General features: G+C 45.1%; 1 protein-coding gene across 6 annotated transcripts in view; it reads left to right on the forward strand.

The window, feature by feature from the left end:
* The window catches only part of CSNK1G1 (casein kinase 1 gamma 1), a 171,075-nt gene that overhangs the window by 147,272 nt on the left and 6,393 nt on the right, over window positions 1-17,410 (forward strand). For 4 of the 6 annotated variants that reach the window (XM_090029370.1, XM_090029373.1, XM_090029371.1 and 1 more), the window contains 2 exons: window positions 7,795-7,905; window positions 12,027-12,133. In XM_090029370.1, the coding sequence (XP_089885496.1) occupies window positions 7,795-7,905; window positions 12,027-12,133 (218 nt within the window). Of the gene's footprint in view, window positions 1-660; window positions 2,083-7,794; window positions 7,906-12,026; window positions 12,134-17,410 lie in introns of those variants that run through there. The other 2 variants (XM_090029372.1, XM_090029374.1) reach the window with 2 other exon arrangements.

Raw genomic sequence — 17,410 nt, forward strand, 5'->3', positions numbered from 1 at the left:
GGCCTTTTTTTCAAATTTAGGCAAACTTTAAGCTCCAAGGCAGAGAGGTGTGTATTCTGTTGTTAAAAGAGTAAGATAATGTTTCAGAGTATGATGTAGTAGTCTTGCCTGTAAGACGGGAAACTACTTCTTGTAGGGTTTGTTTCCCATTCACCTCTCTAATACACAGGCTTATGGGATACCTGCAGTAGCTTCTAAATTTCATAGCTGTGAAACGCATGTTAAGGAAAGTGCTTCTACAGAAGTTTTTGCTTGTACTTGGGTGACACTCCAGAAGCAAGCAAGAGCTCAATTTGACAGTAGCAAGTGGTGACAGAAGGATTTAATCAAAAGGGGTTTGAAGAGACCTGCTTTAGAGAACCAATAGCAAGTCCATTTTCTAATTGCTGTCTAAAGGAGTTGAAGCACAAGTTGCTTGTTCAGCTGCTGGCAATGCTTCCTGCTTTGGCATCTTAAACAATGAAGCCAGTAAGAGTATATTTAGTCTTTCTCTTACTGTTATGCACCTCTGACTCGGAAACCATAGGGTCACCATTGACTGGCTATCTGGAAGGTGAGACAAGATGGCCGCAGATCTAATCAGACTGAAAGTTTTTAAAATGGGGGTGTTGTAACTTTTGAGGAGCCTGATTAACTTTCCCATTCTGCTTCCTTTTGCAGATTCTCCTGTTTTAGTTCTCAGTGAGGTTCAGGATCTGCTAGTTGAAGGGGCGACAAGTTTGCTCAAAGATAACTTGACTCCTTTTCATTCTCTTCTTCCTCTCCCCTTTCCTGTGTGTGTGTGTGTAACTGCCTGGCCTTCAGCTTTTTATCCCGTTTGAACAGTGACACTGAGACCTTGTGCTTGTTCTTCTGCAGTCAGGATAGGGGTAATCTTCCACACCTTGAGACAGTAACTCTGCTGTGTAACAAGGCAGGGTACTGGACTGTGTTCTTTAACTGGCTAGCTCAGTTTCACTGCTTATCTTCTGCATTACCTGGATGAAACCCTCTCTGATCTTTCACAGACCTTCCAGATTAAAGCTTGTTTACTCGGATCAGTGTGCATCTTCGGTCTCTTTGTTCAGTATATCTGCTTTCCACAGAAATCAAAAAATTGTTCTACTTGTTTCTTGCTTTCTTCAGAGTTGGTTTAAGTTTGGAATATTTAATTGAATTTTGGTGTCTGGGAAAGTGTGTTCTGTCAGTGTCAGGTGCTGACCTGCAGCGCTGCTCTCTTCTGTCTCACAGCTCCCCCTGCTGTTTCCATCCTGCAAACTGAACCAGTAAGTTGGTAACCGGGGCTGCTTTTATACAGCCAGCCACAGCCAGGTGCACATGATTAAGATATTAATGGAGACACTGCCTGTGTGACTTGCAAATGTGGAATGGGCCAGTGGGTCACCAAAAAACCTCACTGTGTTCAAGGTGCATTTCTCTGACACTTAAAGCCTATATCAAAATGAAATGAAACTGAAGCCTAATATTGTCCCCCTGAAGAGAGGGTGAAAGGATAAACCTGTAACCCCATTAGTCACGTTTTTGATGCACTAGAACAGGGCTGGCCAGCCTGTGGCATGTGCCACAAGTGGCACAGGCAGCCTGTATGTGTGGCATGAAACAGGTCAGGGAAGGGGCAGGGAGCAGGGCTGGGAGCAGAAAGCAAACAACAAAAGGAGCAAAGGAATAGGCTGAGAGCGACATTCCTGGAGGGGGCAAGCCTCATTTGTGGCATGCCTGTCAAAAAAAGTTGGTCCTTACTGCAGTAGAAGAAGGTGCTCTCATGCTATGGGTTATGTAAGAACCTGCCCAGCACAGGCAAGATGAAATGGACTGTTCTGCGTGCCCACTGCCAGTAGTAACTTTTAAATCTACATGGTTTTAACCATTAATATCTTCAGAAGAATGATGGTTCTGAGAGCTCAACCGTTTGTCTTGGCCTAGCTATTCCAGATGGGCTCTGCAGGCACTTTTAATTGGAAACTGCCACTTAGACTTGGTGGAAGAGATGTGAGCTGTGCACTCAGTGGGAAGTGCTCCTCATGGAAAAACTGTGCTGGGGATGTGTATGCTGTTAAGAGATCTTGTAAGCTGACTGGTCAGGGAGCACTTTCTTATGGAAACTGGGGGGGTGGGGTGGGGTGGTAGTAGGTAGTAGTGTTTATCATTTTAATAAGCTGATGAAGGGCTCCTTGAGGCCTCTCTTCCTCTTTCACAAAGGGCACCTGAGCCAGGGAAATTAGTGCTTTGTGGTAGAGGGATTTCACAGCAAATAGATGACTCATTCTCCTGGGGAGAAGATGCTAATTAAAACCAAGAACATGGCTTTCAAGTGATGGGATTTCTGAAGGCAGTAGGTACAGAATGGGAAATAAAGCTGAGGTGTCAGGAATTCAGTCTGCAGTGATTAGGCAGTGATGAACTGAGACCTCGTGGTACCAAACTCCTTTCTTCCCTGTCCCACTTGGCTGTACATGTGAACAGTGATGAAGCCCTTGTCTTTGACTGGGTTTCTGGGTGCTAATGGGTAATGTCCAAAAAAAATCTGGTTGGCCAAACTTCACAGAAGTGGTATGCTGGCTCGGTGTTGACCTGTTGTCTTTCATCTTTCATCCTAGCTGCTCTAGTGTTGTGCTTCCTTCCATACTGCTGCACTGTCTTAGCTACTGCCTTAAATAAAGGATATATGCTGGCACAGATGCATACTAAAGTAATGTTAAATCCTCTAAACAACAGGGCTTGGTAAAAATTTAACGACAATGCATCAAGTTGGGAAAATGTACTTCAGACCAACCGAAGAGCTGCAGCAAAGCCAAGTCAAATAGGATCATTATTTAATGGTGATCTTCAATAATGGAACATTATTTAATGGAGATCTTTTAGCTGGAGCCCTTACCACTTTATGGTCAGCTCTCAACTTAAGTGGATGAGACCCCTATGCTTCCTCCTCCACAGAGATTCAGAGGTGCAGACTGTGTAGCCTGTTGTGTTGTTGTAAGCAGCTGACCCACTTTTTCAGCTGCTTCCAACCTAACCAAATTGCCCTCAGACCAGAAAGTAGCAGGAGTTATGTTACAATTTAACCCATTCCCTATCTTGGATGTTTACATAAGTGTAGATAAACTCACTGCCATGACTCCCTTCTCAACTCAGAAGAGATGAGGAGCTTTTGCCTGTTCTTCACTAGAGGCCACTGTCCCAGAAGCCTTGTGTATTGTTTAGTACGTTGGCAGAACGCACGTAGTTTTATACCTTTACCTTTATTTTCATGGAAGTGTTTCCTGCTTTGTCTGATGGAACCTCTCTCATACCCATTGGGGAAGAGTTTTCTTTAATAAATGCAGTTTCCTTGCTATGATTTGTGCTTGTGTTGTTGAGAAAGTGCAGATAGCCTGGGAGAGAGCTACTAGTTTTGCACTCATGGAGAGATCAGCACTCTGTGCTTATTCCTCAGGATGACATGGCAAGGGAAGACCAGCTGTTTAGAACCAATTCATTCACTTCCACTGTGGTTCAGTTTTCTGGAAGCACGTTGCAGCTTTCCTGTCTGTATCTGTTCGCCTCATGTGTCAAACTATTACAGATTTCATGTCAAAATCTGGCCTCAGGAAACGAATTCGACCGTGGAATTAAGACTAGAATTAGCTTCTGAAGACGTGCTGTTTTTCAGTTATGGCCATCATTTTCTGTCCTTTTTCCTGCTATCTTCCTCTCTTTGCAGCTTCATTTGTTCTTTGTTGCTCTCCTCGTGGTTCCTTATTTAGCAGAAGACCACAAACGGTGTGGCTTTGAGATTTGATGCACACTGGTAGCCCCCAGAAGCCAGATGATGGTATGTTGATAATTAGCCAAATGCCATTGCAGAGAAACTTGGGCCAGCAGCCTTGCCTGCCTCTGCAGTCTTGTATATGTGAACCTCCCCTCTGTTCTTCTGAAAGTGCACAAAGGACATGGAACAAAAAGCAAGGAGTGAGATGGAACTGGAAACGTGTTTGGATGATCTCTGCATTATCTTAGATATGCTGAGTGAAATCTGTTATTGGGGCACTCTGTAGCTCTCTATGATTAGGATATTTACCCTTAAAAAAAACTTTTTTTTTTTTGCCACAGAGAACTATTTCTACAGCAGAAACCTGCCTGTTCATAACTTTATTTCACCTGTTTTGGCAAAGTATAACGAACTAGCAATTCTGTTTGGCCCACTGTATTCACACCACAGATAAACGCTGAAGATGCTTGCTTAAGTTTCTGTTAATGTTTGGGTCAGCAAACAGTTTACTCTCAAGCAGCTCTGGCTTATCCTATGCTTCCTACAGCAGCTGCCAGTAGTGTGCAGAAAACTTTCAATGCCCATTAAATGGATCTCAAGTGAAATGTTTGCAAAATGCCTCTGACTTGGTTTCTTCCACTTTAGTCCAGAGAACATAACCCTTATCCAGGCTTGGGTTTAAGGGGTGTGGTAGCATAGTGGGACCCCCTTTCCCTCCCCTTTTTAGAGTGTAGCTCAACAACTCCAGTTCCTTGCAGCCCTGGATGCCTGGGTCCCCTTACAGAGTCAAAACCAGGGGTGGGCAAAATGCGGCCTGGGGGCCAGATGTGGCCCGCCAGGCTATTTTATCTGGCCCGTGGGACCCCTAAAAAAAATTTAGAAAATGAATATTTATCTGCCCTGGGCTGCCCATCCTGCAGCCCTCAATGGCTTGCCAAAACTCAGTAAGTGGCCCTCTGCCCAAAATACTTGCCCGTCCCTGGTCTAAACCATGCTGCAGGAGCAGCAGCCATGGACCTTTTTCTTAGGTCCCTGAAATGAGTAATAATCCCTGCACCCTTTTCCTTCTCCCCCCCGGTGTTCGGCAGTCACCCCCCCCCCCCCCACACTTACACATCTAGGCACAGGAAGGGGGGCAGAGCTGCCACAGTCCCCAGCTGACCCAGGGATGGAATAGCCTCAGAGCCACTCCATTTGGGGCTGCTGACCATGTGAGGGGAGCTGGGCTCAACTGGAGACAGCAGCAGTGGTTAGAGGGTTCCGTGCCAGCCTGGAAGGTACAGGAAGGGGGAACCCACCACTCTCCCCAGTCACGCCCTACTCCCTGCAGAGCTGCTCTCCACTACCCCTGCTGGAGTGGGGCAGGTGTGGCCAGCACAGAGGCAGCCAGGGGCAGGTCTGCCCTTCCTGCGCTGAGAAACTTAAGTAGAAAGGGCAAGGAAGGAGGGGAGGGGAGGTGCTATTAAGCACAGAAGGGAAGCAGAGGGAATTTTTGTATTATTTGGGGGCTTGGAAAAAGAAAAGAAAAAATAAAGTCCTTGTCTGCTGCCCCTGCAGTGTGGTGCCTATCTTGACAGCAGAGGGGTGCCAGCCAGCACCAGGTGCTGCCCCTGCACCTCACTTCTCAAAATCCTGGGTCCACCTATGCCTTCATCTGCTAGAGAATGGTGGAGCAGGTTTATCACAACTATGTTACCTAAAGCCAAAATAGTGTAATAATTCATCTCTAGCTCTCAACAGTGTAGGAATTTGTATGTCCTTGTGCTTCAAAAAGGACTTCTCCGCGCTACGGATTGTAAATTGCTTCATACTTCATGACTGGCTTTCATAAGTTTTCTTCTGGCTACAGCTAACTTTTGAAACTGTAAGGGATATTCTTTCGTTTTCAAGGAGGACAATGAGTCCTCTGCCTCTTTAGAGCTCACAGTTGTTCTTGGTTCATACTGTGCTCAGCATTTTTCTTCATTTTACTTTTCTGAAGTTAGGCATAATTACTCATGTACTGGAAATCTGAAAACTTCCAGGGTTTAAACTGACATTGAGACACTTTTCTGCCTTGATTTGAGAGCTGGATAATATGGATGCAACTGAAGATTGCAAAGACTTATTGACTGCAGCTTCAAGTCTGCAATCCTTATTTGCATCCATTTTATCAACTTCTCAGATCAAAGCAGAAGTGTCCCAGTGTCTGCATCCAATCCAAGGCAAACAATCTTGCAGCTTCAATTATGCTTAGTTGATTAGCTTCTATTATGACAGAACCCACAAAAGTAACAATCTTGGAGTCTTGCTCATATTTCCCTTTTAAGAAACAAAGGATGGAAATAACTTAACTAGAATGAGTCTTGCATCTATGTTCCTAATAGCCATGTAGCTGATGTGACACCCACAAAAGGAATGCTACTAGTGTCTTGCATTAGAAGAACTTCTGTTGGAGACTGTTCTGATGACTTGAGATGTTTCTATGTTTCTCTGAGTGACTGTCATTAAGTGTACTACTGAGCTGTGAGAGTCATTTGAGCGAGTTGGACTTGGTCTCTCTAATATAGGAAATTTCAACTCTGTTGTTCTTGTACCTGAATTTAGCTTCCTGGCAAAGAAGTTATTGCTAGGTGTGTGCCAAACAGAGGTATGTCATTGTTAATTTGTATGGGCTAATTTGGGTCCAAGACCTGTGTGCACTTGGGATGGAAATACCATGATCCATGGTTTAAAAAAATATTTATTTATTTTTAACTCTTTAGATGTAGCTTGCATCTTCCCAAAGGCTACTGTTCCTAGACTCTACTGTTCACTTACACTAGCTTCTGCAGTTAGATCAGGGGTGGGCACAATGCAGGATGGATGTGGCCTGCCAGGGCATTCTATCCGGCCCATGCGGCCCTTAAAAAATTTTGAAAATTAATATTCATCTGCCCCTGGCTGCCCGTCATGCAGCCCTTGATGGCTTTCCAAAACTCAGTAAGCAGCCCTCTGCCCAAAATAATTGCCTGCCCCTGAGTTAGATGAATAAAACTAAGGCACATTGAGAAAAACTAACCAAGTTTTTGTTGGTGGAGCATGTGCTAACAGTGTTCCTTTTTTACTTTTAACATATTGCTCTAATTCCACAGAAGAACTGGCGTTTGTGCTTCAGGGCACAGAGGATGTGCTGTGATGGAGCAGGCTCTTGGTATCATGTGTGCTAGGGGCAGAACTGACTTCTGATGTAGGCTAAGGCAGTGGTTCCCAAACTCTGACAGACTGTGCCTCACCAATTTAAAATAATGCAGCCTTAAGTACCACCAGCAAATTTTTATCATATAATTATAATACATCTCTTAATGTGTACCACTGGTGGTACATGTACCACAAATTGGGAACTCCTGGGCTAAGAGATCTTCCTGCTTAAGTAGTGGGAGCCGACAGCAACTGTTTATAGTCTCTGATTAGCACTTGTGCCTGCATTTGGAAGAAAGTGTGCTAGAAAGCTGGTGTTCTGACATATGTCATTCTCAAGGGCGGGGGGAAGAAGAGAGAACCTTGCACATCTTTGGGCAAAGTGGGTGGGGTTTCTGTTCCTTCTGTATTTCTGGGGAAAATGGCTCTGCTCTATAATAGTCAGGACTTAGTCCTCTGCTGAAGATACAATGTAGAGTGAGACACAACTTGTCTGTCCCCACTGTGGTGAGAGATCTTCATGTCCATGTCCTGTCAGGCTTTGTCACTGGTGTACAATTCCTGTTTAAAAAAAAAAAAAAAAAAAAAAAAGTTAGAGAAACCTTGCAATGAAGTAACTTTCAGGATTTCAGTGAGTTCTGCTTCTCCATTCACGGGACTGAGGAAGAATGAATTTATTCCAGCATTTACTGCTCTTGGCATTTAAATCAATGATTTAGCACATGTGGTGGAAGGGACTTATAACCAAACTAAACGTTCTTTAAATGCTTTGCTTCCCCCCCCCCCCAAATAAACTAACCCCACTAATACATATCCGTTGCTTTGCCTGGGCTCATCTTTACCTTTCCTTCCATCTCTTGCTCTCATGATCTCGAATGCCTGAGCAGACTGCATCATCAGATCGCCGAGGAGAGTGGGAGATTCAGCCAAGCCGGCAGACAAATACCTCGTACCTGACATCTCACTTGGCTGCGGATCGGCATGGAGGATCCGTTCAGGTACGGTCTTTTCCCAACCTGCACAGCTTTGCCATCTGAACCTGCTTCAAATTAATTTCCAGTCTCACTGAATCTCTGCTGTGGTGCTTATGTGATCAGGAGCATTGGCTGCACCTTGAAGCAGTTTTGGGTTTTGGGGCTTGTTGCAAAACCAGACTGGCCCTGTCCTGCCCTCACTTCATGCTTAAAAAACAGTCTTGCAAAGCCAAGAACTTGTTATGAATCGTCACTGCACTTCACTGCTACAATCCCAGCAAGGTTTTTCCTTTTATTTTTTGGTTTTGTGTTTTTTAAAATTGCATAGGTACGCTTTCTTGGAACAAATGAAAATGACCAAATAAATTATTATTGTAGTTAAGCATAGGAAAGAATGCTGTTTCTATTTGTACTTGTAAGCAGGGGGACGGGGTACTGGATGGCATTGTGTATGGACTATAAAGCACTACAGGGTGGTGTAATCAAGAAGTTGGAGGAGTTTTGGACCATTGATGTGGCCCTATGTGGGTTGTTGCACACAAACAAAAATTCTAGGAAAGCAATAGTGTTGTTCTAGTTCAGCCTTTATATCCAGGCTGTGTGCAGGTGGATGTCTGAGTACATCGTATGTGGGAGAATCCGAGGACATTGCTGGGTTGGCTGTCCTGTTCTCACAAGTTATTTTACAAACAGCTTGAGAAGCAGCATGTTGTGTTGCTACCACAAAATGGCACTGTGGAGTGCTGGTGACCCCGTTGTCGGCTGCTACTGACATCGTGTTGTTTTTCTTTTATGCTAGTGGTAAGGAAAATGAGTGAAAATGCGTTTCATACAGTAGTCAATTTATTCCATGGAAAAGGTGAATGTGCTGTTAGTGTGAGGAGAGCTAGGTCCCCTATTTCATTTTTAGTGTTGTGACAGCCATGTACCTAACTGGGCTGTAGCTTGTGACTCATGCTGCAGCATGGCCATGCCAACTGGTTGTTGGAGTGAATGCAAGTTGACTTGGCCCAAGGTTTGGGCCAGAATTAAAGAGAATGAAACAAAAATTGAACCAGGCTTCAACTGCTGCTTAAGTACTTCAGGAGCATTATGCAACAAACTGTCTTGATTTTGATTCACTCTAATGAAGTAAAAGTTTTGCGGAAGTGCTGTGTTACTGTTTTCATACAGGGCTGGTGTACTAGTACAAAAGGTGATGCCTGGCAAAAGCCAACTAGACCTCTTGGTCATTCCTGGCTACATGGAATTGTTCATATCCTTCTCTAGGATATCTTATTTATATCTGCTGCCCCTCAGCATTTGAAATGGCAGAAAGGGTGGATCACTGTTGGGGGAAAAATATGTAGTGAAATCATTTGTTGTTTTTTAGCACACTGGAATCTTAATGTAAGCACAAAATGCTACCAAAAGAGGAGTATGTCTAAAATGAATCATTATCTTATGGGTTCTCCAGTACAGGTGATATGCATGCCACCATGTCCTGCTGACTAATTCTTGCCCATTCTGCCATGAGAATTTTTTTCACTACGTGGCAGGCATACAGGAGGAGCCCTCTATAGTCAGGGCACTTCCAAACATCTTTTAGATCTTCTGTGTGGACAGATTATTCATAGCTGTAATGCTGGTTATTGCTGAGGTCTGATTTTTTTGTTAATATTTGGCTAGAATTAAGGGATCCTGTTTTTCTGGGTCAGCTTTTTTGTTTTTCTCCCACTTTGAGAATTCTCTATGTGAATGAGGATAAATTAGTGTATTAGGAATATGTAGTAGTTTTCTTCTTTGACATAGCCATCTCTGCAGCAGACTTATGTTAACTGTGTTGGGCAGATGCATAAAGAATGATCCCAGTGTGAAGCATGACTTTGGCAGAAGCCGTCAGTGTAAAGAACTGTTCTGCTCAAGGGAAGTTTTTATTTTACTGTGCTGATGCAAAGGCCTCAGTCAGGGTAGTATGCTGGTATACTTATGCCAGGAAAGTGCTCCTAATCTAAACCCAGTCTTTGGGCCTATCCAGACAGCTAATTATACTGGTGGCTGTGCCACTAAAATCCATCCCGTATAACTCACTTTGTGGGCACACTTACACAAAACAAATTGGAACATTTGTTGGTTTTGGTTTTCTTTCCTTTAAAAAGGTTAGTGAAGCCTCCACATCTGTGCAGAGATCCTCCTGTACGGCAAATCTTAAACTTATGTTTACCTGCTACTGGAAATAGCAGTTTCTCTGCTGTTTTCATTGATGTATCATGGGTACTCAAAAAAAAAAATCCTCAACCCTAAGAAGGCAGTTTTTAAACAGCAGCATCTAGGAGGTGAAAACCACTGACTCTGTCATGTATGGCAGAGTACACCAGCATTAAGTAAAAAGAAAAAAAGGAAGGACTTCTTGTGAAGTTAAGTTGGATGAGAAGTAGTTGTGGAAATGAGACTACCTGGAGAACTGGAACTGTGGGTGGTCCAGTTAACCACCATTCTTTGCCAGGCCTACTGGGAGTAGAAGGGCTCACCTTGCTTCACACTGGCAGAAGAGGTAGTACTAGAGAAGGGTGTGCCAATGTCAGGAATCCACTCCTGAAAGGGGAGCTCCAAAGGCAGCACCAGGATGACACTGAGGTGAAGCACAACTTCAGCAGGTTTTGGGCACTGGATGGGAACTGCCTCCACCTTGAAACTTCAGAAGCACATAGAGCGCACAGCTTGCAGGATTTAACAGACCTAAAAGTTGTTGCTGCTGGTAAAATAGTGAAGCCCTTTCTAAAAGACCTGTTATGTTTCTAGCTTTTTTCCCATTCCTTTTCTGTGGCAATTGGGTCTTTCTAACCCCCACCAGAGTACCTGGTTGACACTGGGTCCTAATGAAATCCATATATGCCAATGCTTCACAGACTTAGTTATCACAATTTTGGCCCCAAGCTCTCTTTTCCCAAGAGAGTGTTTGCAAAGTGAGACTGACAGATGATTCTCTTCATTCTTGCAGGGTTGTAAGTTGGGATGTCAATGCAATGAGAAATTCCTTGCCTAACAGTGGGTTAGAATTTAGGACTGAATATGATCAGGAATCCTTTGGACTTTTTGAATAAAGTATGGAGAGCCAAACTGAATAGCTAAATTCTGGTCTTCTGTGGACTTGTTCATTTGTTACTGCTGCAGTCACACCTTTAGCAATATGGTTGATGTGAGACACTCAATCTCATCTGCCCTACCAGCTGTGATGCCTTTGACTTTTAAATAAGGACTCAAGTGGTTTAGGATCAGTAGTAGGGGGATGGGGGGAATGTCCAGGCACCCTGTAGTTTAAGTTGTGTTGAGGCAAAAAGAGATCAGAGTTCAGGTAGTTATTTTTTCACAAGAAGCAAACTGAAGAGTTCATTTCTCTGGGATTGGGGGGAATGACTGATGTAAGGTGAAATGAGTTGTGGTATGCCATCAGTGGTCTTGGATAAGGCTGAGGGATTTGATGCGTGGACAATCAGTCCGTCTCTATTTAAAGGAGGTGTGAGGTGCTTATCAGTTTGGTGTGCAAATGCTGAAGAACCCATTTTTGTCTTCATGATATGTCATTGGCACATATCATCAAAACACTTGGCCTGTAAGGGTGAGCCCTTCAGATGATGGGGAGTTAGCAGGGTCAGACCTAGAAGACTTCTACAGAAAGACTGGTATGAAGATGCCATGGAGAAGTGGCTTAGCAAAAATGTAGTGAACAGGTGTTACAAGGATGTAAATAAGCAGTGGGTCAAAATAAACCTTGCATTCAAACTATGTTTTCCTCTTAATTTCAGACAGACAGTGGAACAGCATCCAAAAAGTAGCGGTAGAATCTTCAATCTGACACAAAGGTGTGGACCAAGCCCTGGGGAATGTATTGAAGGGAATGCATAGTGGATTAGACCTTAGCAGTCTGACTTCTGTGAATCAGTGCACTCAGTTGCATGTCGCCTTGTGGAGGATACCTTATTTAATTCTGCAGAGGTGCTGGGAGAGGACAAAGGGGCAGGGAAGGAAAGGGGTACACACTATGGATTTCATGTGCTTTTCTTACAGTACCTGTTGCCCAGACTGGTAAAGACCTACTGCGCACATAAGCATGACCTAGCAGTGGATGTAATTAATTAGTGGCTTCTATTATTTTTGTGTTTCAGGTGGTCAGCTCGACCAATGGGGAACTGAATGTTGATGACCCAACAGGGGCACATTCCAATGCTCCAATCACAGCACAGGCTGAGGTGGAAGTGGTGGAGGAAGCTAAGTACGTTTGCTTTACAATTTGAGCTCTTCACTGATGTAGTTTTTAAGTCGTCTCTCTGCAACAAGCTTTTACCCATGTTTAAGTATTTGATGCTTGTTTCCATATCTTTCCCCTGAATCTCACTGCTTTTTGCATGGTTCTTCAGCGCTGCTTCCACTGCCTTTTTTTTCCCTACCTGTGATGCCTGGAGAATGTAACTTTTGGCCAGAGCATGTATTGCTAAGAAATGGTGACATACTAAAATAACATGAAAACCAGTTGCGCAGATCTCCCTGAATCCAGGAGGATATGCTCCTCCCTTCTGTTATGAGCACGGAAATAGTTCAGCTTCAGTTCAGGGAACAAAGTGTCAGTCTAAAAGTCAGCAGTGTTTTATCTCTAGCTTTGTGTGCTTGAGGTTTTTACATAGTCCTGGTGCAGGGACACTGCTTTCTCTCTGAATTTTCCCTAGCCTAGTCCATTAGGAGCTGATTAAGGGAGAAATTGTAAATAGCCCTTCTTCCTGTGAGAACTGGAAATCTCACTTTGAGCTGACAGTTGCGGTAGCAGGAAGCGTCATCTGGAGCTTCTGATGAAATTGAGGGCAATTGCTGTTGGCCATTTCTGCTGCTTTTGTATGTGTGCTGCCATTCAGCACCACGAGAGGGGATTTTGCATGATCCCCCTTTAACAGGAGGAGGAATGCGGGGCCCGCTGTCTCTCCTGCATCAAGAAGAGCTTTGAACACTAGGCTAAAAACAGACTTCAGATTTCCCAAGACAAAGCCTTTTATTCTGGAATTCTACAGATGTACAAGCCCACCCTTGGACTCTAAGCATCTGTGAAGTACCTAGCTAACACTCCCTCTCCCCACTTGGGGCTAACTGGAGTTAATTATTTTTCACACTGCATATATAAACAACTTTCTCTGGGCCTGTCTTGATGCAAATCAAAGCTCAGGGTCAGCCTATGGGTAGGGTCTGTTTTTAGTCCTAGTGAGTTGCTTGGGTTGGGTAGTTATTGCCTAACAAATCAACTTCCCCCAGCACAGGAGGAATGGGCTCTGAGGCTGCCTCCATTTTCTGCATTTGGAAATTATTCAATGGTCTAAGGTACAGCAAGCCTCAATGAACTTGTTGCTTGACAGGCCTCATGTTTGACCAGTTGGGGTGGGAGGTGGAATTGTAGTGCTAGAGAAGGCTTGAAGGAATGTGGGCCTGGCACTTTCCCATGTCAGGACAACTTCTGTAGATGTCTGTCAAGTTGGCTCAGAGAAATGTTTTCTATCTTTCTCTCCTGAGGGACAGTGGCTTGGTTGTCCATTGACCATCTTGCCATGAATCCCTGTGGATAGTAAGCTACAGGTTGTTGGCAATCCCTCAATTAAGGGATGGTCTCTACTGTGGCTCGTTGATGGGTCTTAAGGTGACTTAATAGTCCAGTCCTTGAGCCACAGTCACATTGTGAGGAAGAGACTTGGGAGTAAACTTGTTTTGTTTTCAACGAGAGAGATGCGGATTTACTGGAAGGGGGTAGTTATCAAGTGTAGCCTAATGAGTTGGCCAGATTTCGCTTGTGTGGACAGCACTGTCTATTGAAACTGTCTTGGCAAACTCTTCCATCTTGAAGCGACTATGCTGCGCTGCTTGCCGGCATGTGTAGCCTGAGTCCTACCACCATTAAAAAAACAGCAACTGCAACTTGTTTTTTATGTTCCCCTGGATGTGGCAAACAGTCGGACATTAGGAGGAGTTGGCTGTCTCTTTCAGGACTGCCTTTGTTTCATTAGTACATCACTGAGCAGTGTAGTCCTGGTCTGTGACTAGGGCTCTGAGGTTCAGCAGTTGCACAAAATCCTTTTGTTCTGTATTGGTACAGGCAGCTTCTTTGGGAGGAATAACACTGCCCTACCACATCCCATGATGATGTGAAGTGCCTACTTCCTTTCTTTTAGTACCAATCAGTGGATGTTTTGGAGCTGTATATTTTTGGTGGGGGAAGGTGGATGGTTGTTGCAGTTTGGTGCCTTGTGCTGATATGCTAACAGTTATCTTGTGTAGCCTGACTCAGTAGGGTATCTCATTATCTTTCCTGGCAAGTATTATTTGTTGTCACATGTCCAAACGTGTCCTCCACCCCTCAGTTATCTGGGCATGTGAGGAGGTTGGAGGTCTTTTGGACTTGAAGTATTGCTCCCAGCTGGCCTGATGCTACTGCTTTGTAGTTGGCAGGGAGGGTAACGGTCAAGTGATGTTGCATGGCTCTCTGATTTTTGAGATGACACATTGTGTGGAAGACAGGGTGGATGTCTCTTCTCCCAGCACACGTGGGCAAGGCAGAGGAGCTAGTGGTTTGTGCCAAAGTAGTAAGTGAACAAAGCCCCAGCAGCTGTGATCAAGAGAAGTGTTTTATGGGAACAGTCCTGTACACACTACACTTCTCATCCAGCCCTCTTGTCTGACTGTCCTCAGACTGTGGTTTGGATCCTTTTCTAGCTCTGGTGTCACCTTCCTACTAGCCCAGGCACCCTCCCTATTTCCAGCTACAGAAGTCTCTGATGCTTTATTCCCTCTGTCCTGGTGGGATTGTCCCCAGGCCTCAGGATAGCAAAAGAAATGTACTCCCTCTCAGCATTGACTTGGCAGGATTGTGTGATCCTCTTTTGGTGCCTAGCTATGGGAGCCCCTAGGTGGTATAAAGGCTAGAGAGTGGGCATGGCGCACCTGCCAACCTGCACTGCATGCTTGCATGGCTCAGTGACATGCTTTCATCCCACCTCTGTGAACTAATTGCTCTTTCTTCCTTTCTGTGTTTTTTCTCTCTACACACTCTGTAGCTGCCTGAAAATGCTCAACTTGTGGTGAGTCCCTCTCTCCAGTCCACATGCGAGGGGGAGCGGACCAGACTAGACTGAGATTGGCAAAATGCAGTCACCCTAAACCTTTTAGCCACACGAATCAAACAAAACCCAGTGCCAAACCAGTGCAATTACTGCTTAAAGCAAGGGTGGGGAACACTTGTAGGACTGTGGGAGGGACTCTTCAACAGGACACCATGCTGGCCTAAGCAACTGGACTGACCCATCGAAAACTCAACCCCCCCTCCCTTTCTATGGCTTTTACTTTTATTCACTGAACACTCCCGGTTCTTGAACGAATGATGTTTGAAGGAGTTGGGCAGAGGTGGGACCAAGCCTGAAAAACCTCTTGTGGGAATTCCTCACAACAGATGGCTCAGGAATGGAAAGCTCTGCAAACCACTCAGGTCTCCTGGCAGCAGGGTGCTTGTCCTCAGCAGGCACTGGCACCCTCCTATGAAGGGTGTAGGCTGTCTTCTCTGCAGACCTCCCCATCAGGGGAACAGTCCTAGGCATCTGTTATGTCATTAGGACCTCCCTCATAGCTGTATGAGGCAGGGCTAGAGCCCACTGCTCCACTGGATGGGTGCAAGCTAGTGGTTGCCTTCCGCAAAGTTCCTGCAACAGGCAGGTGGGAAGGGAAAGGCCACAATATAAGTCTGATGAGGGGGAAGGAGAGCAGCTGCTTCGTGAGTTTGCTCAGTGTGCTGTGCCAACCCCCCATGCCCAGGTAGACCCCAAGCAGTGATGCTCAGCATATCTGTACGATGTTATCCTTTGAGTCCTATCTACATGTCGGTCCAGCTGTAGAGAAGAAGTTTAAAACTCCCTGAAGGGCCCCATGTGTAGTGAAGGATGTTCCCGCTTGTTGGCGGACTGGTCCTCCTCAGCCCTCCTCTCCATTGGCACTTGCCTCCAGTATCTCTGGCATCTCTGGCTTCTCTGTATGTCATAGTCTGGGGCTGTTCTCTTGGACATTGTCTGCATGCACGAGGGTCACGTTCTGTAATTGTCAGCCTGCCTGATTTTTTTTAATTTTGTTTCTGCCTCTGCCTGTGTTTAATGAACTCTTAGGACTTCCTTTCCTGAACCCTTCCAGACAAGCTGAGAAGCCCCCTATCTGAGTGAAGGAGTCACCAGGGAAATAAATGGCTGGAAAGCATAGCCAGAGATGTTAAGCCCTCCACATCTGGGGCAATAAGTGCACCTACTACTTGGGGCCCACTTTCCATCCCCAGTGGGTGGGATACACACATGTAGTCATCCCTGCTGCAGACTGCTCCCATTTCTTCCCATGACAGTTCCCTTTTCATTTGCTCTTGCCTGAGCCATGAAGGAAGGTTGTTACTGTGGATGCAGAGTAAAACAGGGGGAGGAGAGGGGATGCGGATATGCATACAGATATCTGGGTACATTTCTTTGGCATGTGCTCTGTAGATTCCACCAGATAATCATAAAGATCTCTTCTGGCATTCACAGCTAGATACGCAGATAATGCTTTCCACCAGCCTGGGATACTAGGGGCTCTAGGCATCTACCACCTGGTAGCTCTTCAAGGGGCCTATGTGGAATGATGTATTTACTTGAAGAGTGATTGTGATGCACGTTCTTCAGCCCCAGCTCCAGAACTGGGCCTTGCTTTCTGGAGTGGACTTTCAGGATGAACCCTGGAGAATGAACAGCCCTTCACCCCACGAGACCATTTCTTCTTGCCAGGGCTCTGGGAAGGGATGATGGTAGCTCTATTGCCCTTTCTATTGCCGTAGCTGCATCTGCTCTGCATACATAAAGAATATGTAGGTTCAGGGCTGCCAGTTTGGCACCTGTCACATCCCTTACCTGAGGGACATGGTGGTGTTGGTCATTCCTCATTTTCATAGCTAAGACCTGAAGAGAGGTGGAGGGTGGAGAAACAAAGCTAGTGTGTGTTTGCTATTCAGTGCACAGGTAAATGCCAGCACTAAATGACTGCACTGGGCCACCACTCACCCAATGGAAATCTAGTTTGGAGATATCATGCAGCTTCTGAATGTCTTTGCTCCTGATGGATTGTGGCTGGGGGCACTTAGCTACAGTATCCCTCACACCTCCATCTGCTCTTATGCTGCTTACTCTCTTCTTCACTCCCTAAAAAGCCATAATCCTATAACAACTTGGTTGCTATGGAAATTGTTGTGGTGTCATAGAGAGGAGATGAGCAGGGAAGCAGATGAACTTGCTAAGCAGCAAGATGTTTTTTTCCATGCAAGTTCCTGACAGTAGAACCCGAAGACCGAGAAATACAGGCAGGCCTTGAAATGCCATGTAATTTCATGAGGAGCCAGCAGGAGCTGAAAGCCCGGGTGATGGAGGTTTTACTTATGGGATCTACTGAAATTAATCTTTCAAGGATCAGCTGTGAAATGATGTCCATTTCTTACCACATCTATTTCCAACATTCC

This window comes from Crocodylus siamensis, chromosome 15 (genome assembly GCF_052110815.1).
Source record: "Crocodylus siamensis isolate JL-2025a chromosome 15, ASM5211081v1, whole genome shotgun sequence".
NCBI classification, from domain to species: domain Eukaryota; kingdom Metazoa; phylum Chordata; order Crocodylia; family Crocodylidae; genus Crocodylus; species Crocodylus siamensis.